This window comes from Mercenaria mercenaria, unplaced genomic scaffold (assembly GCF_021730395.1).
Source record: "Mercenaria mercenaria strain notata unplaced genomic scaffold, MADL_Memer_1 contig_3741, whole genome shotgun sequence".
Lineage (NCBI taxonomy): Eukaryota > Metazoa > Mollusca > Bivalvia > Venerida > Veneridae > Mercenaria > Mercenaria mercenaria.
In genome coordinates this window covers 26,921-54,550 of record NW_026461910.1, presented here as the reverse complement: position 1 = coordinate 54,550, position 27,630 = coordinate 26,921, and the positions used below count along the sequence as shown (strand labels likewise).

The following is a 27,630-nucleotide window of genomic DNA, read 5'->3' as shown; positions in this document are numbered from 1 at the left end:
CATTCAGTTATGTAGTTTTGGCCCCTGACTTAGTAAAAATTGGTCATTTTATTGTTGTGTCGCAAGTAGCTCCAAAAGTATTTGACCTGGAGTCACCAAAGTTTACAGGAATGTTAGTCAGCTTGTGCAGTTGTGCACCTGGGGTTTCGCGTCCGGATTCACTCAGTCGTGTAGGAGTTATGGCCCCTGACTTAGTTTAAAATTGATCATTTTAATGTTGTGTCGCGCGTAGCTCCGAAAGTATTTGACCTAGAGTCACCAAAGTTTACAGGAATGTTGGTCAGCATGTGCAGTTGTGCACCTAGGGTTTTGCATCCGGATTCATTTAGTCTTCTAGGAGTTATGGCCCCTGACTTAGTTAAAAATTGGTCATTTAAATGTTGTGTCGCGCGTAGCTCCAGAAGTATTTGACCTAGAGTCACCAAAGTTTAAAGGAATGTTGGTCAGCATTTGCGGTTGTGCACCTGGGGTTTTGTGTCCGGATTCATTCAGTACTGTAGGAGTTATGGCCCCTGACTTAGGAAAAGGTTTGTGTCCTTTGTCATGTAGTTGGGGCATCTGTGTCCCATGGACACATTTCTAGTTTGGACTTAGGTTGTTTGTATGTGCCATCTCTTGGTTAACCAAATGGGACCATTTTGTCTAGCATCAGTACCCCTTACTAGAATGACTTGATACTAAAGCAGATGTAACCTGTGACAATTCCTCATCTTCAAACATCACTTGACCTCAGTTTGACATTGAACTTGACCTGATTTGGGACTTAAGTTGCTTTTGATCGACAAGGATGCCGTTGTGAGGGGAGGGGGGGGAATGCAGCTTCTTGTTTGACTTGCTTTCATCATTTGGCCCAGTGCAACATACATGGTGTCATTAAATGAGATATGACATTTTAAAGTTAGATACTTTATCTAAATTTCTACCGTTCAGATTTCATAACAAATTGTTATTTAACTTTTAAATTGTCATCGTCCGTCATTGTCAACAATTTGACTGTTAACACACTAGAGGTCACAATTTTGGCCCAATCTTAATGAAACATGGTCAAAATGTTACCCTCAATAAAATCTTGGACGAGTTCTATTTTGGGTCATCTGTGTTCAAAAACTAGGTCATCAGGTCAAATCAAAGGAAAAGCATGTTAACACACTTGAGACCACATTTACGACAATATCTCTATGAAACTTGGTCAAAATGTTAATCTTGATAATCTTAAGGTCAAGTTCAAATCAGGGTCAGGTGGGGTCAAAAACTAGGTCACTTGGTCAGATCAAAGGAAAAGCTTGTTAACACTCTAGAGGCCACATTTATGGCTTTATTTTCATGCAGCTTAGAATGTTAATCTTGATGATCTTTAGGTCAAGTTTTAATCTGTCAGGTGGGGTCAAAAACTAGGTCACCGGGTCAAATCAGAGGAAAAGCTTGTTAACACTCTATAGGCCACATTTATGACTATATCTTCATGAAACTTAGTCCGAATGTTAACTTTGATAATATTTAGGTCAAGTTAGAATCTGGGTCATGTGGGGTAAAAAACTAGGTCACCAGGTCAAATCAAAGGAAAAGCTAGTTAACACTCTAGAGACCACATTTATGACTGTATTTTCATGAAACTTGGTCCAAATGTTAACCTTGATAATATTTAGGTCAAGATTGAATCTGGGTCATGTGGGTCAAAAACTAGGTCACCAGGTCAGATCAAAGGAAAAGCTAGTTAACACTCTAAAGACCACATTTATGACCATATCTTAATGAAACTTGGTCAGAATGTTAATCTTGATGATCTTCAGGCCATTAGGTCAGGTGAGTGATACAGGGCCTTCATGGCCCTCTTGTTTTATTTTTTGTACACCACAAAAAACAAAAGCTTTCAAGCTTAAATTGCATACACACTCACATATGAACTATTCTGAACTGGTTTATATCTCATCATCCCAGTATACTGTTGTTAGCTCACCTGAGCACAAAGTGCTCAGGGTGAGGTATTGTGATCGCTCACAGTCCGGCCGTCCGTTGTACGTCCATCCATGGTCCGTCCACACTTTCCTTTAAACAACATCTCCTCCTAAACCAACAGGCCAATTGTGATGAAACTTCACAGGGATGTTCCTTGGATGGTCTTCTTTAAAAATTGTTCAAAGAGTTGAATTCCATATAGAATTCTGGTTGCCATGGCAACCAAAAGGAAAAACTTTGAAAATTTTCTTGTCCAAAACTGCAAGGCATAGAGCCTCTATATTTGGTATGTAACATCATCTAATGGTTCTCTATGAAGATTGTTCAAAGTATGCCCCTGAGGTGAAAAGAGGCCCTGCCCCGGGGGTCCCAAATTTTACATAGACATATAGGAATTTTTTTTTAAAATCTTCTTGTCTGAAACCACAAGACCTAGGCCTTTGATATTTGGTATGTAGCATTGCCTTGCGGTCCTCTACCAAGATTGTTCAAATTATGTCCCTGGGGTGAAAAGAGGCCCTGCCCCGGGGGTCCCAAGTTTTACATAGTATTATATATGAAGAAATTTTAAAAATCTTCTTGTCTAAAACTGCACGGCCTAGGCTTTTGATATTTGGTATGTTGCGTTGCCTAGTGGTCCTCTACCAAGATTATTCAAAATATGCCCCTGAGTTGAAAAGAGGTACCACCCAGGGTGTCCCAAGTTTTACATAAACTTATATAGGAAAAAACTTTAAAAATCTTCTTGTCTGAAATCACAAGACCTAGGTCTTTGATATTTGGTATGTAGCATTGCCTTGTGGTCCTCTACCAAGATTGTTAGCTCACCTGAGCACAAAGTGCTAAGGGTGAGATACTGTGATCGCTCACCGTCCGGCGTCCGTCTGTCCAGTGTCCGTCCACACTTTCATTTAAACAACATCTCCTCCTAAACCAACAAGCCAATTTTGATGAAACTTCACAGGGTTGTTCCTTGGATGGTCTTCTTAAAAAAAAATTCAAAGAATTGAATTCCATGCAGAACTCTGGTTGCCATGGCAACCGAAAGGAAAAACTTTCAAAATCTTCTTCTCAAAAATGGCACTCTTACTATCTTTCTAAAGTTGAAATATGATATTAAAACATCTGAAACATTTAATAATTCAAAATTAAAATTAACATGAATGTGCGGTTCACTTTAATCATGGTCATATATCTCAAAAATAAGCACATGGACCTATACATTTTATTTCACCACATTATAGATCATATTTTTATAACAGAAGTTTCATTAAAATCTACATTGTAGAAAAATTTCTATTCGTGAAAATGTTATGAAAGTTAAGATTTTCCTGTAGACTCCATTATGAAAAATTTTTTGGTCAATCCGAATGTGCTGAACTTCCTTAGAAATATTATTATTGTCATAAAAACTTGTCATGCTGTCTTGGAACATACAATTAAATACATAATACAAGTTTTGTAAAAACAATGCTAATATTAAGTAAAATACTAACATTCAACAATGGTTTAGAACCTTCATTTTATAGAAACATAATGACAAGCCATCACAAAAACATTAAAAGTGAGATACACAAAAATTGTTGTTATTATTAAGTTAAATGTGTTTAACTAGACATCTACAAACAGTAACTAGTATATGATAAAATTTGATGTCTTTGGTATGTAGCATCATGTAGTGGGCCCAACTAAACTCACGTGAGCGATATAGGGCTAACATGGCCCTCTTGTTTTCTTAATGTGTAGCTTGTATGAATATTGCCATTTTCAAAGTCACCAAGGATATGTATTATTTGTGTTTTTGTATGTATCTATTTTGTAATAAAAATAGACTTGTGGAAACATTTTTCATAATAAAATATACAGATACCACAGTTGACATATCATAAGAACATTGCCTAATGTTTATTATTTAAACATGATTAACATGAATAAAACTGCTATTAAAATAGGGATATGCAAGGATTACTTTAGGTCTTCATACTGCATACATGCATATTAATTAGCCAGAGATGCAAAGTCTTAAAAGACAGGCATTGTCATACTAGAAAGCAAAAATTACGAATTGATAAAAATTATGCACACTGGCTTTAAAATTAAATTTATGGCTTTGGTTAAGTTCAGTGGCTTGAATATTGTTTTATATTTTGCCAATTGTCAGTGCCACTTATATTGTACTACAAGTGAAAAACAATCTGAATTTTAGTTAAGCTAAAATGTGTACAAAATAAGAACCATATCGGCTGATGTTCAAACAACAGTATCGGAGATTTATAAGACTCTTCACTGAGATGGGACTTGGATTTAGTAAATTACGAGTCAGAAAAAACATTTATTACTGGATATGTCATTATGTGTTCCTCGGTGTCAAAGGCACATGTGACATATAGTGTCTGAATGTCTGCCCCAAACACACTTTCAAAGGGTATTCTTACAGATTTTATCGGTGTATACTTCAAGTGAACATGGGAATGTTGCTGGGAATTTCATGTTTGATAATTATTAGCTCACCTGTCACAAAGTGACAAGGTGAGCTTTTGTGATCGCGCAGCGTCCATTGTCCGTGCGTCCATGCTTGTGACCACTCTAGAGGTCACATTTTTCATGGGATCTTTATGAAAGTTGGTCAGAATGTTCACCTTGATGATATCGAGGTCAAGTTCGAAGCTGGGTCACTTGCGGTTAAAAACTAGGTCACTAGGTCTAAAAATAGAAAAACCTTGGGACCTCTCTAGAGGCCATATTTTTCAATGGATCTTCATGAAAATTGGTCAGAATGTTCATCTTGATGATATCTAGGTCAAGTTCGAAACTGGGTCAACTGCGGTCAAAAACTATGTCAGTAGGTCAAATAATAGAAAATCCTTGTGACCTCTCAGAGGTCATATTTTTGATGGGATCTGCATGAAAATTGGTCAGAATGTTCATCTTGATGATATCTAGGTCAAGTTCGAAACTAGGTCATGTTGGATCCAAAACTAGGTCAGTAGGTCAAATAATAGAAAAACCAAGTGACCTCTGTAGAGGCCGTATTTTTTATTGGATATGCATGAAAATTGGTCAGAATGTTCATCTTCATGATATCTAGGTCAAGTTTGAAACTGGGTCACATGTGATCAAAAACTAGGTCAGGTCAAATAATAGAAAAAACTGGTGACCACTCTAGAGGCCGTATTTTTCATGGAATCTTTATTAAAGTTGGTCTGAATGTTCGTCTTGATGATATCTAGGTCAAGTTTGAAACTGGGTCAACTGCGGTCAAAAACTAGGTCAGTAGGTCTAAAAATAGAAAAACCTTGGGACCTCTCTAGAGGCCATATTTTTCAATGGATCTGCATGAAAATTGGTCAGAATGTTCATCTTGATGATATCTAGGTCAAGTTCGAAACTGGGTCAACTGCGGTCAAAAACTATGTCAGTAGGTCAAATAATAGAAAATCCTTGTGACCTCTCTAGAGGTCATATTTTTGCTGGGATCTGCATGAAAATTGGTCAGAATGTTCATCTTGATGATATCTAGGTCAAGTTCGAAACTAGGTCATGTTGGATCCAAAACTAGGTCAGTAGGTCAAATAATAGAAAAACCAAGTGACCTCTGTAGAGGCCGTATTTTTCATTGGATATGCATGAAAATTGGTCAGAATGTTCATCTTCATGATATCTAGGTCAAGTTTGAAACTGGGTCACATGTGATCAAAAACTAGGTCAGTAGGTCAAATAATAGAAAAAACTGGTGACCACTCTAGAGGCCGTATTTTTCATGGAATCTTTATTAAAGTTGGTCTGAATGTTCGTCTTGATGATATCTAGGTCAAGTTTGAAACTGGGTCAACTGCGGTCAAAAACTAGGTCAGTAGGTCTAAACATAGAAAAACCTTGTTACCTCTATAGAGGCCATATTTTTCAGTGGATCTTCATGAAAATTGGTGAGCGATTCAGGACCATCATGGTCCTCTTGTCTTTTGAGTTACAGTACCTGGCTAGAGCTTTAGTCAAACTAATTTGTCGCAGTCCTGATTAGATTGCTTGTCAAACATATTAAACAACTATTAATCTGACTGTCCAATTATTTGACTACATCATGTACATGTAATTTGAATTTTTTTATCACATGTATCTTTGTCAAGCATTTGCATGGACATGTGTCATTTTGCATTGAAATTGCACTTTGTTTTGAACAGAACTACTGAAGATTGTGCTATTAGTTACTTTATCTTCTCTAACCCCCGAAGACTTCGAAGTAAAAAAAATGTGTTTAGCAAGTTGATACTCACTTTTGCTCCTCCATTTCGCCATTTTTTTTATAAGACAGTTGGATTTAAGAACCTTTAAGAACCAGTCTAGCAATAAACTAATTTTGGGCAGATGTATGTATTGACAGACAAGTAACTCATAAATGATAAAACAATTAACGTAAATACATTCTTCTTTTGCCCAAATTACTGAAGGAAAATTAGGAATGAAATCAAGTTTGTACCTATTGAACATTTATTTCAGACATGTTACATTCTACATTGTACTATCGTGCAACTGATTACTGATGTAATAGTACACCTGATATGTTAGACGTTTTTAAAGGAGCACCTTTGTTCAACAGAATGGGAATTTAGCATCTTGTTGATTTTCCATACTTAATAGTTGATTCAGATTGTCCTTTTAAACAAAGGTCATGTACCATTTAATATGTCTTTTATTAACACAACTCCATTTTGTTCTTCTAACAATAACTAGAAAAATCCTTAGTAAACCGGAGTAAAACCTCTGCAGTAAATGTCAGTTTAAATCTGACTTGACAAATAATTACAAAATTGTATATTCAAAGATAATAATGGTTACTTTGGTGAAAGAAAATATCTGTTTTATTATTTATTATTTTTCTTTACAGTTGGCATTGATCCTTTGAACAGTGGGACAACGTCTTCAGGTACAGGGTGTCGACTACCAGGTATCCGCCCCTTCTCCATACTGGGTGGGCCAGTGGGGGCCGGTGCTTTTGCAGGTAATTTCATGGGAGTCATAGTATGTCAGTGGATTGGCTGAATAATTTTAAGCATATTGCTTTACTTGTGTCCATTCCACATTGTCTAATCAGCTTGGATGATTGTCATGAAACTTATATCCAATTGTTTACCTCACAAGGTCGGCATGCAGAACCAAAAGCCAAAAGTCCCAGGTCAAAGTCACAATTTGAGCTCAAATATATAAAAGTTTAACTTGTGCCCACTCCATATTGTCTAAACCACTTGGATGATTTTCATAGAACTTACATCAGTTATTCACTTCACAAAGATATGCAGAGGAACTACCCAAATCTCTAAGTCCAAGGTAGTGGTCGCACTTACGATGTGTAGAGCTCACAACTAAACTAAGTTCAAGGTTACCCATGGAGCTAAAAGATCGGGTAGCTTAATTTTGTTTCAGCGCCATGTTGTCTAAACCACTTGGACGATTTTCATGAAACTAGCATCAGTTGTTAGTTAACCTAACCAAGACAACGTACACAGTATACAATCCAAGTAAGTAGGTGAAAGGACAAGGTCACACTGAGAGGTCAAAAATACAATAAGATAAATATGTCAGCTCCATATCTTCGTAACCGCTTGGAAGCTTATGTAAAATTAACATTAATATTTAGCCTCACCAAGAGGACACAGAAAACACAACTCTGGTTGCTTGGTCTAAGATCAGGCTCACACTTAGAGGTAAGAATTTAAGTAGCTAAATTCCATGACCACTTTCATGTCCGCGCCATGTCTTCTAAAGCGCCTTGAATATTTTCATAGAACAAGCATCAGTAGTTTTCATCATCAAGACAATTCACAGAGTGCACATACCCAGGTCATTAGGTGCAGGTCAAAGTCACACTTAGATATCCATGGGACAATATCTTAAATTTGTGTCAACACTGTATCATAATTCTTGAAAGTATTTTCATAAATTAACATCAACAGTTAACCTCATGGAGACAACATGCAGAATATACAACCCAGTCATTTGGTCCAATGTCAGTGTCGTACGTTAAAGTAAGATATATGTTAGGCCATAACACTGACATTCTTGATTATACGTAGAATTTAAAAAGATCTCACTACACATGTACCACCTTCAGAAACCTTTACTTGTTTAATCTGGATCTTACAAAATAAACCCAAATTGACTCAAACATCATTACGAATTAGGTAGATCAAAAAGTAGACACAAATATGACCAAATCCAGTTAGATATTTTTAGATATTTCTTTATTATGCCCCCGAAGGGAGGCATATAGTTTTTGAACCGTCTGTCTGTCGGTCTGTCCGCATTTTTCGTGTCCGGTCCATATCTTTGTCATCGATGGATGGATTTTCAAATAACTTGGCATGAATGTGTACCACAGTAAGACGACGTGTCGCACGCAAGACCCAGGTCCGTAGCTCAAAGGTCAAGGTCACACTTAGACATTAAAGGTTATTGCATTGATGGGCGTGTCCGGTCCATATCTTTGTCATCGATGGATGGATTTTCAAATAACTTGGCATGAATGTGTACCACAGTAAGACGACGTGTTGCGCGCAAGACCCAGGTCCGTAGCTCAAAGGTCAAGGTCACACTTAGACATTAAAGGTTATTGCATTGATGGGCGTGTCCGGTCCATATCTTTGTCATCTATGGATGGATTTTCAAATAACTTGGCATGAATGTGAACCACAGTAAGACGACGTGTCGCACGCAATACCCAGGTCCGTACCTCAAAGGTCAAGGTCACACTTAGACATTAAGGGATAGTGCATTAATGGGCGTGTCCGGTCCATATCTTTGTCATCGATGGATGGATTTTCAAATAACTTGGCATGAATGTGTACCACAGTAAGACGACGTGTCATACGCAAGACCCAGGTCCGTAGCTCAAATGTCAAGGTCACACTTAGATGTTAAAGGTCTTTTTTCATGATAGTGCATTGATGGGCGTGTCCAGTCCATATCTTTGTCATTCATGCATGGATTTTAAAATAACTACGCATAAATGTGTGAAACAGTAAGATGACGTGTTTCGCGCAAGACCCAGCTACGTAGGTCAAAGGTCCTAAACTCGAACATCGGCCATAACTATTCATTTAAAGTGCCATCGGGGGCATGTGTCATCCTATGGAGACAGCTCTTGTTTTTGACTTGTATCTATACTACGTATCAGGTAAAAAATAAGGTATTCTTGCCAAGGCATATTGCAATTTATGATATCAAAAGGATTAAATAATAAATACCGAAATACAAGATTTATTCATCCTTATTTTTAGTTACAAAGGAATGACATCACTAATTCCTATTTCATTGAAAAACATAATACTATTGTACATGTAGTTAATAAAAAGAAAATTTTTATATTGTTGGTTTTCTCACATTTCACATTCCAGATATATCTTGTAACTGTACTGAATCAGATATATCAATGCACTGACTGAAATTACAACAGATAAATACCTTTAAATAAACAATTGTGTTTTATATCATGTTTAAATAGAAATAAAAACATAAAATGTATTTTCTTTCCTTTCTTATATCGTTATTTCGTTCTAAATGAAATTTATTTTTGAGCCAGGAAGCTGGAAGTAATATGTTTGAAACAATGTTGAAAATAATCCCATTGAAAGGAAATCATACTGATATAGAAATATTTGATTTTGTTAGGTTTGAGAACAGCTGAAAGTTTACAACAAAGCAATGCTCCATCACCTTCTGCAGAAGCAGCTGCCGGTACAAGACAAACTAACCCAGCACCTGGTGCTGGAGGAAGAACAGATCCTACAATAACAGTGGTGGTAGATAATCCTAAACATCCAGATTATGTCAATATAGATTCTAGAGTTAGCTCATACCAAGGATGGCCAGATTACCTGGATCAAACTCCGAGACAGATGTCAGAAGCAGGTTTCTTCTACGATGGTGGGTATCTTTTGTCTAAAGAAAAACATTATATTTTTTTATCTGGTAATTTTGGTGAAAGTGATGAAATGTGAAAAATGAGAAAATTATGCTTGCATTAATTAGCGAGATAACTTGCTAAATTAAGCTTTTGACATATGAGGTAGTTATTATTACCATGCTAACTTTTACTGACATACTGGAAACTTGTAGCAAAACGTAAAACAAAATAAACAACCATGAACTTGTATCAGGATATATTTTAGTAACAATAAACCATCGTGTATTTTGCAGGTGTTACAGATTCCACTCGCTGTTATTGTTGTGGGGGTCTGCGGAACTGGGAACCAGGTAGGAGACTTTGTTTCATTCAGGTTTTGATGAATTATGTATCTAATACTGTCCATCATAGAGTAGAGTAACAAAACAGGATACTTTCCTTTGTCTGTGTCTGTCTCTTTGGCTGTCATGAGACAGATCATGAAATATCTAGAGCAGTAAGTGTAGATATAAACACGTGTCCTTGAAAGTACACTTCGTGATACGTTTTTTATAAAACCTTTTGTTAGAATAATGTGCAATTGAAACAGTCCAAACAATCATTTGTCCTTTTACCTTTCAATAATTTAAGAAAAATCAACTGATACTTTTTTTGATCCTGTGAAATGAATAAAGTGATGTGAGCATATTCCTCGAAATACACAATCGGATAAAATGTGTAGAAATATGAAATAATAACTGATATATTACAACTAGTAAACCATGACCAAGGCTACATTACATCTTAATGAATCATGACCATGGCCACACTGAATCTTAGTGTACTACGGCCAAGGCTACATCAGATCTTAATGAACCATGATCATGGCCACACTAAATCTTAGTGTACTACGGCCAAGGCTACATCATATCTTAATGAACCATGATCATGGCCACACTCAATCTTAGTGTACTACGGCCAAGGCTACATCATATCTTAAAGAACCATGATCATGGCCACACTGAATCTTAGTGTACTACGGCCAAGGCTACATCATATCTTGATGAACCATGATCATGGCCACACTAAATCTTAGTGTACTACGGCCAAGGCTACATCATATCTTAATGAACCATGATCATGGCCACACTGAATCTTAGTGTACTACGGCCAAGGCTACATCATATGTTAATGAACCATGATCATGGCCACACTGAATCTTAGTGTACTACGGCCAAGGCTACATCATATGTTAATGAACCATGATCATGGCCACACTGAATCTTAGTGTACTACGGCCAAGGCTACATCATATCTTAATGAACCATGATCATGGTGCCAAGGCTACATCATATGTTAATGAACCATGAGCATGGCCACACTGAATCTTAGTGTACTACGGCCAAGGCTACATCATATGTTAATGAACCATGATCATGGCCACACTGAATCTTAGTGTACTACGGCCAAGGCTACATCATATCTTAATGAACCATGATCATGGCCACACTGAATCTTAGTGTACTACGGCCAAGGCTACATCATATCTTAATGAACCATGATCATGGCCACACTGAATCTTAGTGTACTACGGCCAAGGCTACATCATATCTTAATGAACCATGACCATGGCCAAACTGAATCTTAGTGTACTACGACCAAGGCTACATCATATGTTAATGAACCATGATCATGGCCACACTGAATCTTAGTGTACTACGGCCAAGGCTACATCAAATGTTAATGAACCATGATCATGGCCACACTGAATCTTAGTGTACTACGACCAAGGCTACATCATATCTTAATGAACCGTGGCCAAGGATACTGTTACATCTCAGAAAATTATGCCAAGGCTGCACCAAATTTTTATGTACTTCGGCTAAGGCTATTAGTCCAGTAAAAATACGAAATTTAGGGGGAAAAATTTGCACAGAAATGATTTTTGGCATGTGTGATCTATAACATATCAGGAATGACATAACAAAAATCTACCAAAATCCAATGATGCAAATACCCTATTTTTGGGGTAAAATGTTGAAAAAATGAAACGAAAGTGCGAATTTTTGGAATTCCATTATAGCTTCATATATACGGGTGAAACACAATATAGGGAACAGTAGTGTTGCACTTGGAGGTGAAAAATTAAGTTCTTAGTTTTGGCAAAAAAGTATTTTTCTACATAGTAGTGTGCTTGAAATATAAGCAACTTTAAGTGGTTTGCTGGTATTTGCATCGGAAATGTAATTTTTAAAGGTTGATAAAATGCATATGTTTGCTGGTTACGGACACTACAAGTGGTACATTTTGTAAAATGAAGCTTCAAATTAATGATAAAGTTAAACTATTTTTACTGTTTTGTAAGACAAACACATGGAAATACATAATGCAAGGCAGAAATAGGACTGGGAAAGGTATAGATACTGAAAAAAGAAACATATTGTTGGATATTACTTTGTTGCTAAAAAACATGTATATTTCAAATCATCTGACATCTTCAATTTCAGTTGTAATAATGTAAACTTAATGAAAAATCAACACAGATTCTGTCTTTGTTGAAACAAAATGACTTAGATTAAAGGGAAAGTGATTAATTTTAAAAAAAATCCTAAATATTGATAGATACAAGTAACTGGTTACGGACACTACAAAGAAGCCTCAAGAATGGTTTTGCATTAGATTATGTTAAAAACATTAAATCCACTCATGAATTATTCGGTATAATGTTAAAATGATATCTGAATGGAAAGTGTATTTAAATTTGATATTCTTCAAACAGAAATATACAACTTGCCAAATTAAAACCAATGAAAAAGAAAACAGAACAACAAAATCTGAAAACTTCCTGTTTTCATGAAATCTTATAACTTTACTAGCAATATTAAGTTCTCTAAGTGATACATTATTATCAATACTTTGTATTCATATCACACAACACTTATACACTTATTTACTCAAGAATGTCACTAACCAGAAAAAAGAAATTAAGTTCATGGTTATGGACACTACAATATGAATTATCTAACGAAAGTACACATATCTATAATCTTTTTGTAACTTTTTGTTTCAAAATTTCAGATGTCTTGGTGTTGAAAATGTAGCCCTATTATCAGTCATAGTAGATTCATCTATAAATGCTACAATATTGTCTCTTATCTCCTATGACAGGTCCTGTTTGTGCGGACACATAAATTTCTTTTTACTCTTTTTTCCTTCGTCTGCTGCCAGTAAAAATATACTCAGAGAAGATTCCTTCCCTTCATCTGCACATAAAGCTTGTTCATCTGTTAAAGTTTGAAGCAAATCAGGCTAAAAGTTTGGGAATCGTTGACAGGATTTTCCCCTATCATACTATATTCCTATAGCAAAAAAAAGGGCCATAACTGGAGTAAAAACAGTCACAGAAAGAATTTCTCCCTTTACTGTCATCTGAACATCAAGCTTGTTCATCCGTGAAAGTTTGAAACAAATCAGGCTACTAGTGTTGGAGGAGTTGGACACATAAAAATGTTTCTCTATATTCCTTATGATTAAACAGAAACTGTCAAAGGGCCATAACTGTAGTAAAATAGTCACAGAAAAAATTCATCGCTTTAATGTAATATACACATCTTGAGCTTGTTCATCTCTGAAAAGTTTGAATCAGGCTAATAGTGTGGGAGGAGTTGGACACAAAAGTTTTTTCTAGATATATTTCTATATAAAAATATAGTATCATAACTGTGGTTAAAATAGTCACTGAGAAATTCCTTCTTTTATGGTTATCTACACATCAAGATTGTTCATCTATGAAAGTTTGAAGCAGAGCAATCTAATGGTGGGAGGAGTTGGACACACAATATTTTGAACGGACTGACGGACGTACATACATAGAGCAGCAACACTATATGCCCATCACATAAATATAAAATCTCATCTAAATGAATATACATGTACCTGTCATCACATGGTTTGTACTTTGTACTTCTTGAAGAGATTTTTCTTTCATTTGCAAGTTTTTAGATATTACTTTTAATCATAAATACTTGTAAAGATTTATTCACTTGAACTGTAAGATGTATAATAATCCAAACAAAAATTTCAGTAATACTGGATGTTTTTTTTACATTGTTTTAATTTCTGTAGTGTCCGTAACCAGATAACACCGCCCCTCTGAAACATTTTGAAAAGAAACATTATTGTAAGCTACATGAATTTGAATTATCTTAACAATGATGCTCCTGAAGAAATTTGTCTAAATGAATAACTGTTAATTGTCATTATCACATCTTTACATTTTTAATATAAATATCTGTGCAATTTAGATGATAAACATGATTTTTAGCACTTTTGAACTGTATCTATATTTTTATATCTTAAAATATTTGTCAACAAATACATATATTTGTTTTTTCTCAATATTAATAAAATTTGAAATGATAATTTTTCTTTTTTCTGTAAAAAGATGCAAGTTTTATTTTTTTTCAGCTCTGGTTACGGACACTACAGTTTCAAGTAGCATTATTAAATAGACAAAATTTACCTTTTGTAGTGAAATTATTAAAAGACTTTATTAAATTTGTCATCAGTGAACCTTCCAAATTGAAAAAAGTAGTGACCCTTTATCTCTCATCGCTTCAATGTTTGCTATGACATCTTTCAATTTCATGCTGCAGCAACAAAAAATGATGCTGTATATAAAGATGCCGCAATAAGGGTTTTCCAATGTGGTTGCAACATCAACAAGTTGATGAAAAATAAAGTTGATTAACTAGAAAATGCTTTTGTAAAAAAGCGCATGTCTCCCCCAATGCAAAGTCCTATAGGCAAGAAGTCAATAGGGGTCAGGAGCGAAAGTCAAAGAGACACTGATGGTTGGCTGCAATAGGGATCATCTACTTGGCATGTCCAATCATCCCGCTAAATTACAACACTCTTGGCCTAGTGGTTCTCAAGTCACTGTTCAGGCTTCTGTGACCTTGACCTTTGATCAAGTGACCTCAAAATAAATAGGGGTCCTATTAAGTTTCAACATTGTAGGTCAAGTGGTTCTAAAGTTATTTCCAAAAAATGATTTTACATGAACAGGCCACTGTGACCTTGACCTTTAATAGACTGACCCCAAAACAGACATCCCAACTCTCCCGATCCGATCGGGTTTCTCCCGATTCTGGTTGTAAAACCCGATCACCCCGATCAGAAGTCTCAATCTCCCGATTAAAACAAAACAAAACAAAACAACATAAACACACAAAAATTATGAAATAATCCGCTTCTTTGCGCCTATCTCATACTGTATCACTACTGACGAGTCTGTAAACAACAGCTTTCGGATATTTTCGCACCTTATTCTACCCGTGCTGATATTGTTTATTACACGATTTAACAAAGCCAGGTGTTGATTAATGTGTCACAGTTGAAATTAAAATCCAGACATTAGATATCTAATTAAATTCAATCAAATTTAGATTAGAAATTATACTGGCTTTAGCTTTTTCTGTAACTTTTTGAAATCGAAAGTAGATGGTCGCCGAGTCAACCTGCTAGGTTTTAAAAAACATTTCTCTTAAAATCATTTTGATAAGAGGAAATGTCATGGTAAATTTTAATATCACTTACTATCAAATGCTGTTAAACTGTCTTTGCATCATAACAATTTGTCAAACACATCCTTTTAACTGGAGATTTAGGCAAATCTACGAAAGTGTAACAATACCCGTACATTCAATTTTGGATAACAGGATAAAGTATTTGAGCCAGGGGTTTTAAATACTGGTTGACAGGGATGAGAATCAAACAGTAAATTTTCTATTGCTTGAACTTTTATTCTTTTAGCTATATACATTTTGTTTTTACAGTTCTAACAGCTGTACTGTTTGTCATGTAAAATTCACCTGGGTAAGTCTTCTTTCCAACAAAAGAAATAAAAGTGCAGGTTTAATTCTCAGTGGTGTTTTGAATTTAGACATAGTGCTTAAAGTGCCATAACTATTTAATTTTGCACAGAAGGCTTCATGTATTATTGTTCCAAAACATTAAAAATGCATGAATAATAAGATATAGACAAGTGGATTTTTTTAAGACTAGTGATTTTATAAGGGCAAATAAGTTTATATTATCATTAGATTTGTTAAAAGCTTCGTTATCATGAACATTATTACCGCGGTATAAAATCTCCCACTTGAACACCTCAATCTCCCACTTTGGAAAGCAAAAACTCCCACTTGGCATTCAGAAAAAGTTGGGATGTCTGCCAAAATCAATAGGGGTCATCTACTCTGCATGTTCAATCATCCTATGAAGTTTCAACATTCTGGGTCAAGTGGTTCTCAAGTTATTGATTGGAACTGGTTATCAATGTTTAGGCCCCTGTGACCTTGACCTTTAATAGAGTGACCCAAAAACAATAGGGGTCATTTACTCTGCATGAACAATCATCCGATGAAGTTTCAACATTCTGGGTCGAGAGGTTCTCAAGTTATTGATTGGAAATGGTTTTCCATGTTCAGGCCCCTGTGGTCTTGACCTTTAACAGAGTGACCCTAAAATCGTCAGGGGTCATCTACTCTGCATGACCAATCATCCTATGAAGTTTCATCATTCTGGGTCAAGTGGTTCTCAAGTTACTGACCGGAAATGGTTTTCAATGTTCAGGCCCCTGTGACCTTGACCTTTCACAGAGTGACCCCAAAATCGTTAGGGGTCATCTACTTTGCATGACCAATCATCCTATTAAGTTTCAACATTCTGGGTCAAGTGGTTCTCAAGTTACTGACCGGAAATGGTTTTCAATGTTCAGGCCCCTGTGACCTTGACCTTTATTGGAGTAACCCCAAAATCGATAGGGGTCATCTACTTTGCATGTACAATCATCCTATGAAGTTTCAACATTCAGGGTCAAGTGGTTCTCTAGTTATTGATCGGAAATGGTTTTCCATGTTCAGGCCCCGTTGACCTTGACCTTTGATGGAGTGACCCCAAAATCAATAGGGGTCATCTACTCTGCATGACCAATCATCCTATGAAGTTTCAACATTCTGGGTCAAGTGGTTCTCTAGTTATTGATCGGAAATGGTTTTCAATGTTCGGGCCCCTGTGACCTTGACCTTTGACGGAGTGACCCCAAAAACAATAGGGGTCGTCTACTCCAGCAGCCCTACAACCCTATGAAGTTTGAAGGTTCTAGGTCAAATGGTTCTCCAGTTATTGCTCGGAAATGAAGTGTGACGTACGGACGGACGGAAGGACGGACGGACGGAGAGGGCAAAAACAATATGTCTCCTGAGGGAGACATAATTAACTTGTGAAATCAGTTATTACTTTCATAAGAACAGCTATAAATAAAAAATTTAAAAATGTTTATTTACACCATTGAAAGACAGGTTACGGACACTACAGGGTTTTTGTAGTGTTCGTAACCATATTAGTGGTGCTAGAGCAAAAATGTAGTTAACAATAAAGGAAATAGCATAAAAATTTAATGTCAACAGTTAAATATGATAAGAAAAAATCAATAAAGACTCTCATAATATCTTACAAATCTATAAAATACAATTGGTTACGGACTCTACAACTTTTCATAAAAACCTGATTTTCAATTTTAAAAATTCATACAAATAAATTTCAGAAATACATGATTTTGATTTTTTTTCTTTAAGTACTATTACAACAGAGAAATGATTCTGGACCAAAATATTAAAGAAAAAATAATGTTAACATTGCAGTTAATCATTATAACAAAAGGAAGGAATTTCGGTGAAAAACTGCATAACATCTTACCCATTTCACATTTTTCTCGACAGCTATAACAATTTTCATCCGATCATGATAAATCAAACACCAAAATAATCCTTAAAAAATTGTCTTTATGCTGATAACACACATTTACATGGAAATATATAATATCATACCATTATTTTATTTGGAAAATATGGAAATTTCTAAGTGCAACAACATAACGCTTCAAAAATGACTTTTTCTAGATGCGTTTTTTGCCACTGCTTGAAAACTATTTGAGCTAGATCAATAAAATTTGGCACAGAACTTCTTCATATTTAGTGTTATGAAGTGTAAATGTTAAATTGCAATAAAGGGTTAGGAAATTTTTGAAAACCATGTATAACAATGCGATATTCTAAATGCTCCCTATATTGTGTTTCACCCGATACTTATCTAAACATGTCAGAATTTTAAAGGATATAAGCAGAGTCTATTACCAGTCACCGAAAACTATATTTGAAACAATATATATCAAATATGGCTGCCAAATCCAATATGGCCACCATAACTTAAGGGAATTTCTGGAATTGATTCATAGTATGTTTTAAATTATACTGCATCTGAGTGTGTTAAACATTCATATGATAACAGAAAAGTAAAACAACGTTCATTACACATAATCCCTACAGCATTTTAATCCAATATTACATCATATATCCAATAATTGACTGCCTTATTTCCAATATGGCCGCCCAAAACAACATGATAACCAACAATTTTAACATTATCTTTATGAAATGGGTAACAAGTACCCTAATAGAAACAAAGGTAGCGGCTAGCAAGCCAAGCTGCTACCTAGTCACTTCTATTTTTGATAGCAAGAACTAGTAACAGGAAAGAAGCAGGTGGTAGTGAGTAGATGCTATGTACCTGCTATCTACTCACTACTAGTAGAGACTCCCCACTTTCGGTATCAGGAACCTGCTAGCACAGACAAAAGGTAGCGACAAAGCGATTTTGATGGCACATTAAGTCTAATATGACAGCAGCTTACTGCTACCATAGCAATAAAGTAGCACTTAATATGATGTCATTGTGTAGGCCCCCTAACATTTATCATGATATCACAATGTCTGTGGCTGGAAATGAAATGTTCAGTGCTTTGGACATGTGATGTAGTTGCCCGATTCAAATGTATAAAATGTTGTCTATTTTGATTTACTCAAGAGGGTGATTTTTTTATTTTCACGCAGGTAAGAATCTCTCTGATTGTTAGTTTTTTAGAAGAATGTCAGAAAGTCAAAAAACATTGTTCAAGTTGAATTCAAGATGGCGCTACTATGTTGTTTCATCCAGATATTCCAGGAGCCGATGTATTTTCAAATCCGTAAAATATAAATTTAGTTATTTTTTGCTTCAGAAGTCAATTTTACAAAACAAGAGATGAGGGCATATGTTGTTCTAGTTAGGTTGAGTGATTTACATGATAAATAGAAAAACAAAAACTGTCTTTTTATACAAATGTTATAAGGTCTCGGCAGCGCATATCAGCCTCGACCTGATAACACTAATATCAAATGACAGTTGCCTGTTATTTTTTATCATCGATACTTGCCATTTGATATATCAATACAGACTTTTCTATCAACGACAGCTCTATGAAATAAAATCTTGATCTAGTCAATATTATGTCTCCAGATATAGCAATGGTTTATATTTTGTTAATTTTCACTTCTGTTGATTTTGGGTCTGTATTTTAAGCCAGTCTTTGGAACTTCTACATTTATTTAGCTCACCAATATCTCAGTGTGATCAGTTGAGCTTTTGAGACTACATTTGTCAGTAATCTGTCATCCTGTCATCTGATCATAGGCATAGACTATTTCCTTGTGGACACTCTAGAGGCCATATATTTTTTGCAATCTTCATGAGTCTTAGTCATGATATCTGGGTCAACCTTTTCAGTTTTGAACACTGTGGGGTCCAATCTTCATGATACTTTACTATGTTACACTGGGTGGATAAGATGACGTCCATGAACTATTCTACAATAATCTCAAAGGTAGCAGCTCGGTAGCATGAAAAGGTAGCAGATAGGTAGCGGCTACCAGTATAGCAAGAAAACTAATATGCATACAAACACTACCAATAGAAGCTAAGTAGCAGGAAAAGGTAGCAGCTAGCCGCTACTATAAAAGTAGGTAACAAGTAGCAGCAATTGAGGTAGCAGGAAAAAGTAACAGTTAGCCACTACAAGTAGCAGGAAAACTAATTTGCAAACAAAACACCGCCAATAGCAGCTAGCGTAGCAGTGTGGTAGCAGCTACTTAACTGCTAGATCTACCTAGCTGCTATTGGTAGCGAGAAGCCAATTATTTCTGTAAGGGTAAAAACTAAAATTCATAAAAATTATATTTTAAGAAGTTATTACACTGTATAGCTTTACTTAAATGCTATATATATGGTATTGTAATAGCTTGTAACTCTACCAATACAATATCAATGCAAATAATCAAACAAGTCCTGATTTCTGAGCTTTTTATACGCCCGAAGGGACGTATTATGTTATGACGCTGGTGTCCGTCCGTCTGTCCGTCCGTCTGTCCGTTAGCAATTTCGTGTCCGCTCTGTAACTCTTGAACCCCTTGAAGGATTTCAAGGAAACTTGACACAAATGTTCACCACACCCAGACGACGTGCAGAGCGCATGTTCCGGATGTCTCACTTCAAGGTCAAGGTCACACTTAGGAGTCAAAGGTCATGTCAGTTTGTTTCGTGTCCGCTCTGTAACTCTTGAACCCCTTAAAGGATTTCAAAGAAACTTGACACAAATGTTCACCACACCAAGACGACGTGCAGAGCGCATGTTCTGGATGACTTGCTTCAAGGTCAAGGTCACACTTAGGGGTCAAAAGTCATATCAGTTTGTTTCGTGTCCGTTCTGTAACTCTTGAACTGCTTGATGGATTTCAAAGAAACTTGGCAGAAATGTTCACCACATTGCAACGATGTGCAGAGCGCATGTTCCGGATGACTCGCTTCAAGGTCAAGGTCACACTTAAGGGTCAAAGGTCATATATGACTTTGCTTTGTGTATATTGCTCTGCATTGCAGTGCTCTTGTTTTTATTTGGAAGATCTCTTTTTAGCTCACCTGTCACAAAGTGACAAGGTGAGCTTTTGTGATCGCGCAGTGTCCGTCGTCCGTCGTCCGTCCGTCCGTCCGTGCGTCCGTCCGTCCGTAAACTTTTTGCTTGTGACCACTCTAGAGGTCACATTTTTCATGGGATCTTTATGAAAATTGGTCAGAATGTTCATCTTGATGATATCTAGGTCAAGTTTGAAACTGGGTCACGTGCGGTCAAAAACTAGGTCAGTAGGTCTAAAAATAGAAAAACCTTGTGACCACTCTAGAGGTCACATTTTTCATGTGATCTTCATGAAAGTTGGTCAGAATGTTCATCTTGATGATATCTAGGTCAAGTTCGAAACTGGGTCACGTGCAGTCAAAAACTAGGTCAGTAGGTCTAAAAATAGAAAAACCTTGTGACCACTCTAGAGGTCACATTTTTCATGGGATCTTCATGAAAGTTGGTCAGAATGTTCATCTTGATGATATCTAGGTCAAATTCGAAACTGGGTCACATGCAGTCAAAAACTAGGTCAGTAGGTCTAAAAATAGAAAAACCTTGTGACCACTCTAGAGGTCACATTTTTCATGGGATCTTCATGAAAGTTGGTCAGAATGTTCATCTTGATGATATCTAGGTCAAGTTCGAAACTGGGTCACGTGCGTTCAAAAACTAGGTCAGTAGGTCTAAAAATAGAAAAACCTTGTGACCACTCTAGAGGTCACATTTTTCATGGGATCTTCATGAAAGTTGGTCAGATGTTCATCTTGATGATATCTAGGTCAAGTTCGAAACTGGGTCACGTGTGGTCAAAAACTAGGTCAGTAGGTCTAAAAATAGAAAAAACCTTGTGACCACTCTAGAGGTCACATTTTTCATGGGATCTTCATGAAAATTGGTCAGAATAGTCATCTTGATGATATCTAGGTCAAGTTCGAAACTGGGTCACGTGGAGTCAAAAACTAGGTCAGTAGGTCTAAAAATAGAAAAACCTTGTGACCACTCTAGAGGTCACATTTTTCATGGGATCTTTATGAAAGTTGGTCAGAATGTTCATCTTGATGATATCTAGGTCAAATTCGAAACTGGGTCACGTGCCTTCAAAAACTAGGTCAGTAGGTCTAAAAATAGAAAAACCTTGTGACCACTCTAGAGTCACATTTTTCACGGATCTTCATGAAAGTTGGTCAGAATGTTCATCTTGATGATATCTAGGTCAAGTTCGAAACTGGGTCACGTGCGGTCAAAAACTAGTTTAGTAGGTCTAAAAATAGAAAAACCTTGTGACCACTCTAGAGGTCACATTTTTCATGGGATCTTCATGAAAGTTGGTCAGAATGTTCATCTTGATGATATCTAGGTTACGTTCGAAACTGGGTGACGTGCGGTCAAAAACTAGGTCAGTAGGTCTAAAAATAGAAAAACCTTGTGACCACTCTAGAGGTCACATTTTTCATGGGATCTTCATGAAAAATGGTCAGAATGTTCATCTTGATGATATCTAGGTCAAGTGCGAAACTGGGTTACGTGCCTTCAAAAACTAGGTCAGTAGGTCTAAAAATAGAAACCTTGTGACCACTCTAGAGGTCACATTTTTCATGGGATCTTCATGAAAGTTGGTCAGAATGTTCATCTTGATGATATCTAGGTCAAGTTCGAAACTGGGTCACGTGCGGTCAAAAACTAGGTCAGTAGGTCTAAAAATAGAAAAACCTTGTGACCACTCTAGAGGTCACATTTTTCATGGGATCTTTATGAAAATTGGTCAGAATGTTCATCTTGATGATATCTAGGTCAAGTTCGAAACTGGGTCACGTGCCTTCAAAAACTAGGTCAGTAGGTCTAAAAATAGAAAAACCTTGTGACCACTCTAGAGGTCACATTTTTCATGGGATCTTCATGAAAGTAGGTCAAAAACGATGTCATACTCAAAACTGGGTCAAGTGGGAAGAGGTGAGCGATTCAGGACCATCATGGTCCTCTTGTTTAGTACTTACAATAATTATTTTTAGCTCACCTGAGCAATGCTCAGGTGAGTTTTTCTGATCGCTCGATGTCCGGCGTCTGTCGTCCGTCGTCTGTCGTCTGTCGTCTGTCAACATTTAGCTTGTGTATGCGATAGAGGCTGTATTTTTCAATTAATCTTCATGAATGTTCGTCAGAATGATAACCTTGATAAAATCTAGGCCGAGTTCGAAAATGGGTCATCTCGGGTCAAAAACTAGGTCACTAGGTCAAATCAAAGAAAAACCTTGTGTATGCGATAGAGGCTGTATTTTTCAATTAATCTTCATGAATATTGGTCAGAATGATAACCTTGATGAAATCTAGGCCGAGTTCGAAAATGGGTCATCTGGGGTCAAAAACTAGGTCACTAGGTCAAATCAAAGAAAAACCTTGTGTATGCGATAGAGGCTGTATTTTTCAATTGATCTTCATGAATATTGGTCAGAATGATTGCCTTGATGAAATCTAGGCTGAGTTCGAAAATGGGTCATCTCAGGTCAAAAACTAGGTCACTAGGTCAAATCAAAGAAAAACCTTGTGTATGCGATAGAGGCTGTATTTTTCAATTATTCTTCATGAATATTGGTCAGAATGATAACCTTGATGAAATCTAGGCCGAGTTCGAAAATTGGTCATCTGGGGTCAAAAACTAGGTCACTAGGTCAAATCAAATAAAAACCTTGTGTATGCGATAGAGGCTGTATTTTTCAATTGATCTTCATGAAATTTGGTCAGAATGATTACCTTGATGAAATCTAGGCCATGTTCGAAAATGGGTCATCTGGGGTCAAAAACTAGGTCACTAGGTCAAATCAAGGAAAAACCTTGTGTATGCGATAGAGGCTGTATTTTTCAATTGATCTTCATGAATTTTGGTCAGAATGATGACCTTGATGAAATCTAGGCCGAGTTTGAAAATGGGTCATCTGGGGTCAAAAACTAGGTCACTAGGTCAAATCAAAGAAACACCTTGTGTATGCAATAGAGGCTGTATTTTTCAACTGATCTTCATGAAATTTAGCCAGAATGATTTCCTTGATAAAATCTAGGCTGAGTTCGAAAATGGGTCATCTGGGGTCAAAAACTAGGTCACTAGGTCAAATCAAAGAAGAACATTGTGTATGCAATAGAGGATGTATTTTTCAATTGATCTTCATGAAATTTGGTCAGAGTGATTGCTTTGATGAAATCTAGGTCGAGTTTGAATATGGGTTATCTGAGGTCAAAAACTAGGTCACTAGGTCAAATTAAAGAAAAATCTTGTGTATGCGATAGAGACTGTTTTTTTCAATTGATTTTTATGAAATTTGGTCGAAATTTTGTCAGAGTGATTACCTTGATGAAATCTAGGCCAAGTTTGAAAATGGGACACCCGGGGTCAAAAACTAGGTCACTAGGTCAAATCAAGGAAAAACCTTATGTATGCGATAGAGGCTGTATTTTTCATTTTATCTTCATGAATTTTGGTCAGAATGATTACCTTGATGAAATCTAGGTCGAGTTTGAAAATGGGTTATCTGGGGTTAAAAAGTAGGTCACTAGGTCAAATCAAAGAAAACCCTTGTGTATGCAATAGAGGCTGTATTTTTCAACTGATCTTCATGAAATTTTGTCAGAATGATAACCTTGATGAAATCTAGACCAATTTTGAAAATGGGTCATCTGGGGTCGAAAACTAGGTCACTAGGTCAAATCAAAGAAAACGTTTTGTATGCGATAGAGGCTGTATTTTTTAATCGAGGTTGATGAAATTTAGTCAGAATTGTTGCCTTGATCAAATCTAGGTCAAATTCGAATATAGGTCATCTTAGCTCAAAAACTAGGTCACTAGGTCAAATTGAAGAAAATACTTGTTTACACTTAAGAGACCACATTTTTGATCCAATCTTAATGAAAATTGGTCAGAATATTTGTTTCCATGAAATCACTATGTCAAACATGTTTACACTGTTATGGTATGTTTATCAGGTGAGCGACCTAGGGCCATCTTGGCCCTCTTGTTTGAATTACTTCCCTTTTATGTTACTATAAATAGCTTATTTTGAAACTTTTTTATTATTGGCCATAGGGAAAAACCGAGACCACTTTTCTGTGGTACAACATGGATGGTACCTCCAATTTTAAGGTGTATTTTTACATACCTGTACCTGATAAAGATTTTTTTGTAGACTTTGAATTTTTTTTTTGTGGACTTAGATTTGTTTTTTGAAGTTTTCCTTTTGTTGTTCCAGTCCTTTGGGGCTTCAGCAGTCAAGTTCTTAAAATTTTGCTCCTATCCTATGATGTAAGCCTTCGGGCGTATATTGCCCCGCTTGGCGGCGCTCTTGTTTTGTAGATGTAGTGAACTTTAGATTGTCAAGTCCTCTGCATGTGAACTACATTCCAATCCTACTTTTCTGCAACAACATGCTAATGTTTTACACCTCGTTGTTTGAAACTTTAACGGGCGATTAAGCTAATGGTTGATTAACATTTAGGGTTATATTTCAACATTTTAGAAGACTTAGTAAATCAAAGTTATAGATTAAGGAATATGAACAATAAAATGTCCTTACCATAAAAGCAAAACATCATACTAGTGTTTTCCACATTAACTAATACTTTGGATCAAAAGTTAACCGGCAGTTAGTTCAACAGCCCATTAAATTTTCGAACAACTGGACCCTGATTGGCAAATACAGCAAACAACTTTCATGACAACTATTCCGTCTGTTCGACGTGCAGAGGACTTATTTGTGATAAATCGTTTGTACCGGAGTTTAGTGCTGACTAAATCTTTAACAATCTAAAGTTCTGTAGTGGGAATTCAGTTAAGTTTAATCAGATCACTGTAAGAGGTCACAGGAGAAGCAGCCAATCAGGGAGGAGGATCCCAATCACCTGGCCAGGAGGACCAATTATCGACGAGCAGCATCGCTTAATGAATCTTCACGTATTCTGTATCACCAACTGGAACTATTCTGTATCACCAACTGAAATCCAAGACCATCTTGGGTAGTTAGTGACTGCATTGTATTTATACCTGTCTGTTAAACCTCTTCCGCCCCTAACAGGAGTATCGGACCCGGTATAGTGATGGCCATTTTCACTATGTTGGTGTCAGAAGTGGGATGAATCCGTGTTGTCTATAGCACACATGGAACTAGGAGAAAAGTTAGATACATAGTATCTGCATTATTGTACAGAACACATTGAGCGCTAGAAACAGGGGTGACTACAGTATCCATTCTTTCTAGGGCACCCAAAGAAAGGGTAAGTAAGGTATCTGATTTATGGCATCAGTCATATGGGTGCTAGACTTGAGGGCTACTAGGTATCCACATTGTCTAAATTGCACATGGCTTGGGCAGAATGGTAGATACAGATTTTGTATTACTGGCAAGATTGCTTTGGATGTTGGAATTAAGGGTTGATACGGTTGCCTAAACTGTAAGGGGCGCTCCAAGAAAGGTTAAGTCAATATCTGCACTAACACATATAGTGCTAAGATTATGAGTGGATACAGTCTCTTAATGATCTCCAGTACTAATCAACTTGTTATCCCCCGACGAAAGTCGGAGGGATATAGTTTTGGCGTTGTCCGTCCGTCCGTCCGTCCGTCCGTCTGTCCGTCCGTCTGTCCTTCCGTCCGTCTTTCCGTCCGTCCGTCCGGAGCCATATCTAGGAAACGGTTGGGAATATTTATTTAAAACTTCATATACATGTTCACCACTATGAGTTCTTGCGGCCCGTCAAGTTTCAGTCAGATTGCCCAAATAACACCAGAGTTATGGCCCTTAGAAGTTTCTAGTGTTAACTATATAGGGTACTATAAATATGGCAATTTCTGCATCATAACTTTTGATATATTTCACCTAGAACTATGAAACTTAAACAGAATTTAGATCACCATAATGTGGTTGTGTACACACAATTTTGTTGGGATTTATTGGTAAATTTAGAGTTATTGCCCTTTAATTGTATAAAAATCCACATATTTGTACGTAACAAACTTACCATTTGGTAGAATTTCATTAAATTTCTTTCCACCTTTTACATGAACATTTATTGTAAACATGTGAAATTGTGTACCCACACCTGGTCACCCCCTTACCTTGATCACACCCCCCCCCCGACCCCCCCCCCCCCACCCCCCAAACAAAAAAAAAAGTCATTATTTTACATTTATTTCAGACAAACTTCATAAACATGTTCACCACTATGAGGTTATGGGGCCCATCAAGTTTCAGACAGATTGCCCAAGTAACACCAGAGTTATGGCCCTTAGAAGTTTCTAGTGTTAACTATAATATAGGGTACTATAGATCTATAGATATGGCAATTTCTGCATCATAACTTTTGATATATTTGACCTTGAACTATGAAATTTTAACAGAATTTAGAGCACTATAATGTGGTTGTGCACACACAATTTTGTACGGTTTTCAGAGTTATTGCCCTTTAATTGTCTAAAAATCCACATATTTGTACATAACAACTTACCATTTGGCAGAATTTCATTAAATTTCTTTCATTCTTTTCTGTGAACATTTATTATAAACATGTGAAGTTACGCACCCACACCTCGTCACCTACTTGCCTTGGTCACACTCCCTCCCCTTCCCCCACCCCCCACCCCTCCCCCCCCCCTAAAAAAAAATTTTTTTTTTTCATTTATTTTAGATTTTTTTCAAACCTCCCACGATTATTTATCAACATGCAAGTTGGACCATTTCCCCACCTCACTCCTCCATACAGTCATGCCCACCACTGATCATGCATCCTCTGTCCCCCCCCCCCCCCACCAAAAAAAAATCCACATATTTGTACATAACAAACTTACCATTCGGCAGAATTTCATTAAATTTCTTTCATTCTTTTCTGTGAACATTTATTAGAAACATGTGAAGTTGCGCACCTACACCTGGTCACCCACTTGCCTTGGTTCACACCCCCTCCCCCTCCCAACCCCCCTTCACCA

At 36.6% G+C, this 27,630-nt stretch overlaps 1 protein-coding gene across 1 annotated transcript in view; it reads left to right on the top strand.

Moving 5' to 3' along the window:
- Window positions 1-6,762: 6,762 nt before the first annotated feature.
- LOC128553362 (baculoviral IAP repeat-containing protein 3-like) overlaps window positions 6,763-27,630 on the top strand; it is a gene marked incomplete at both ends in the record, with an annotated part of 47,784 nt that continues 26,916 nt past the window's right edge. The window contains 3 exons of the mRNA XM_053534501.1: window positions 6,763-6,955; window positions 9,622-9,876; window positions 10,150-10,206. Coding sequence (XP_053390476.1) covers window positions 6,763-6,955; window positions 9,622-9,876; window positions 10,150-10,206 — 505 coding nt within the window. The remainder of the gene's footprint in view (window positions 6,956-9,621; window positions 9,877-10,149; window positions 10,207-27,630) is intronic.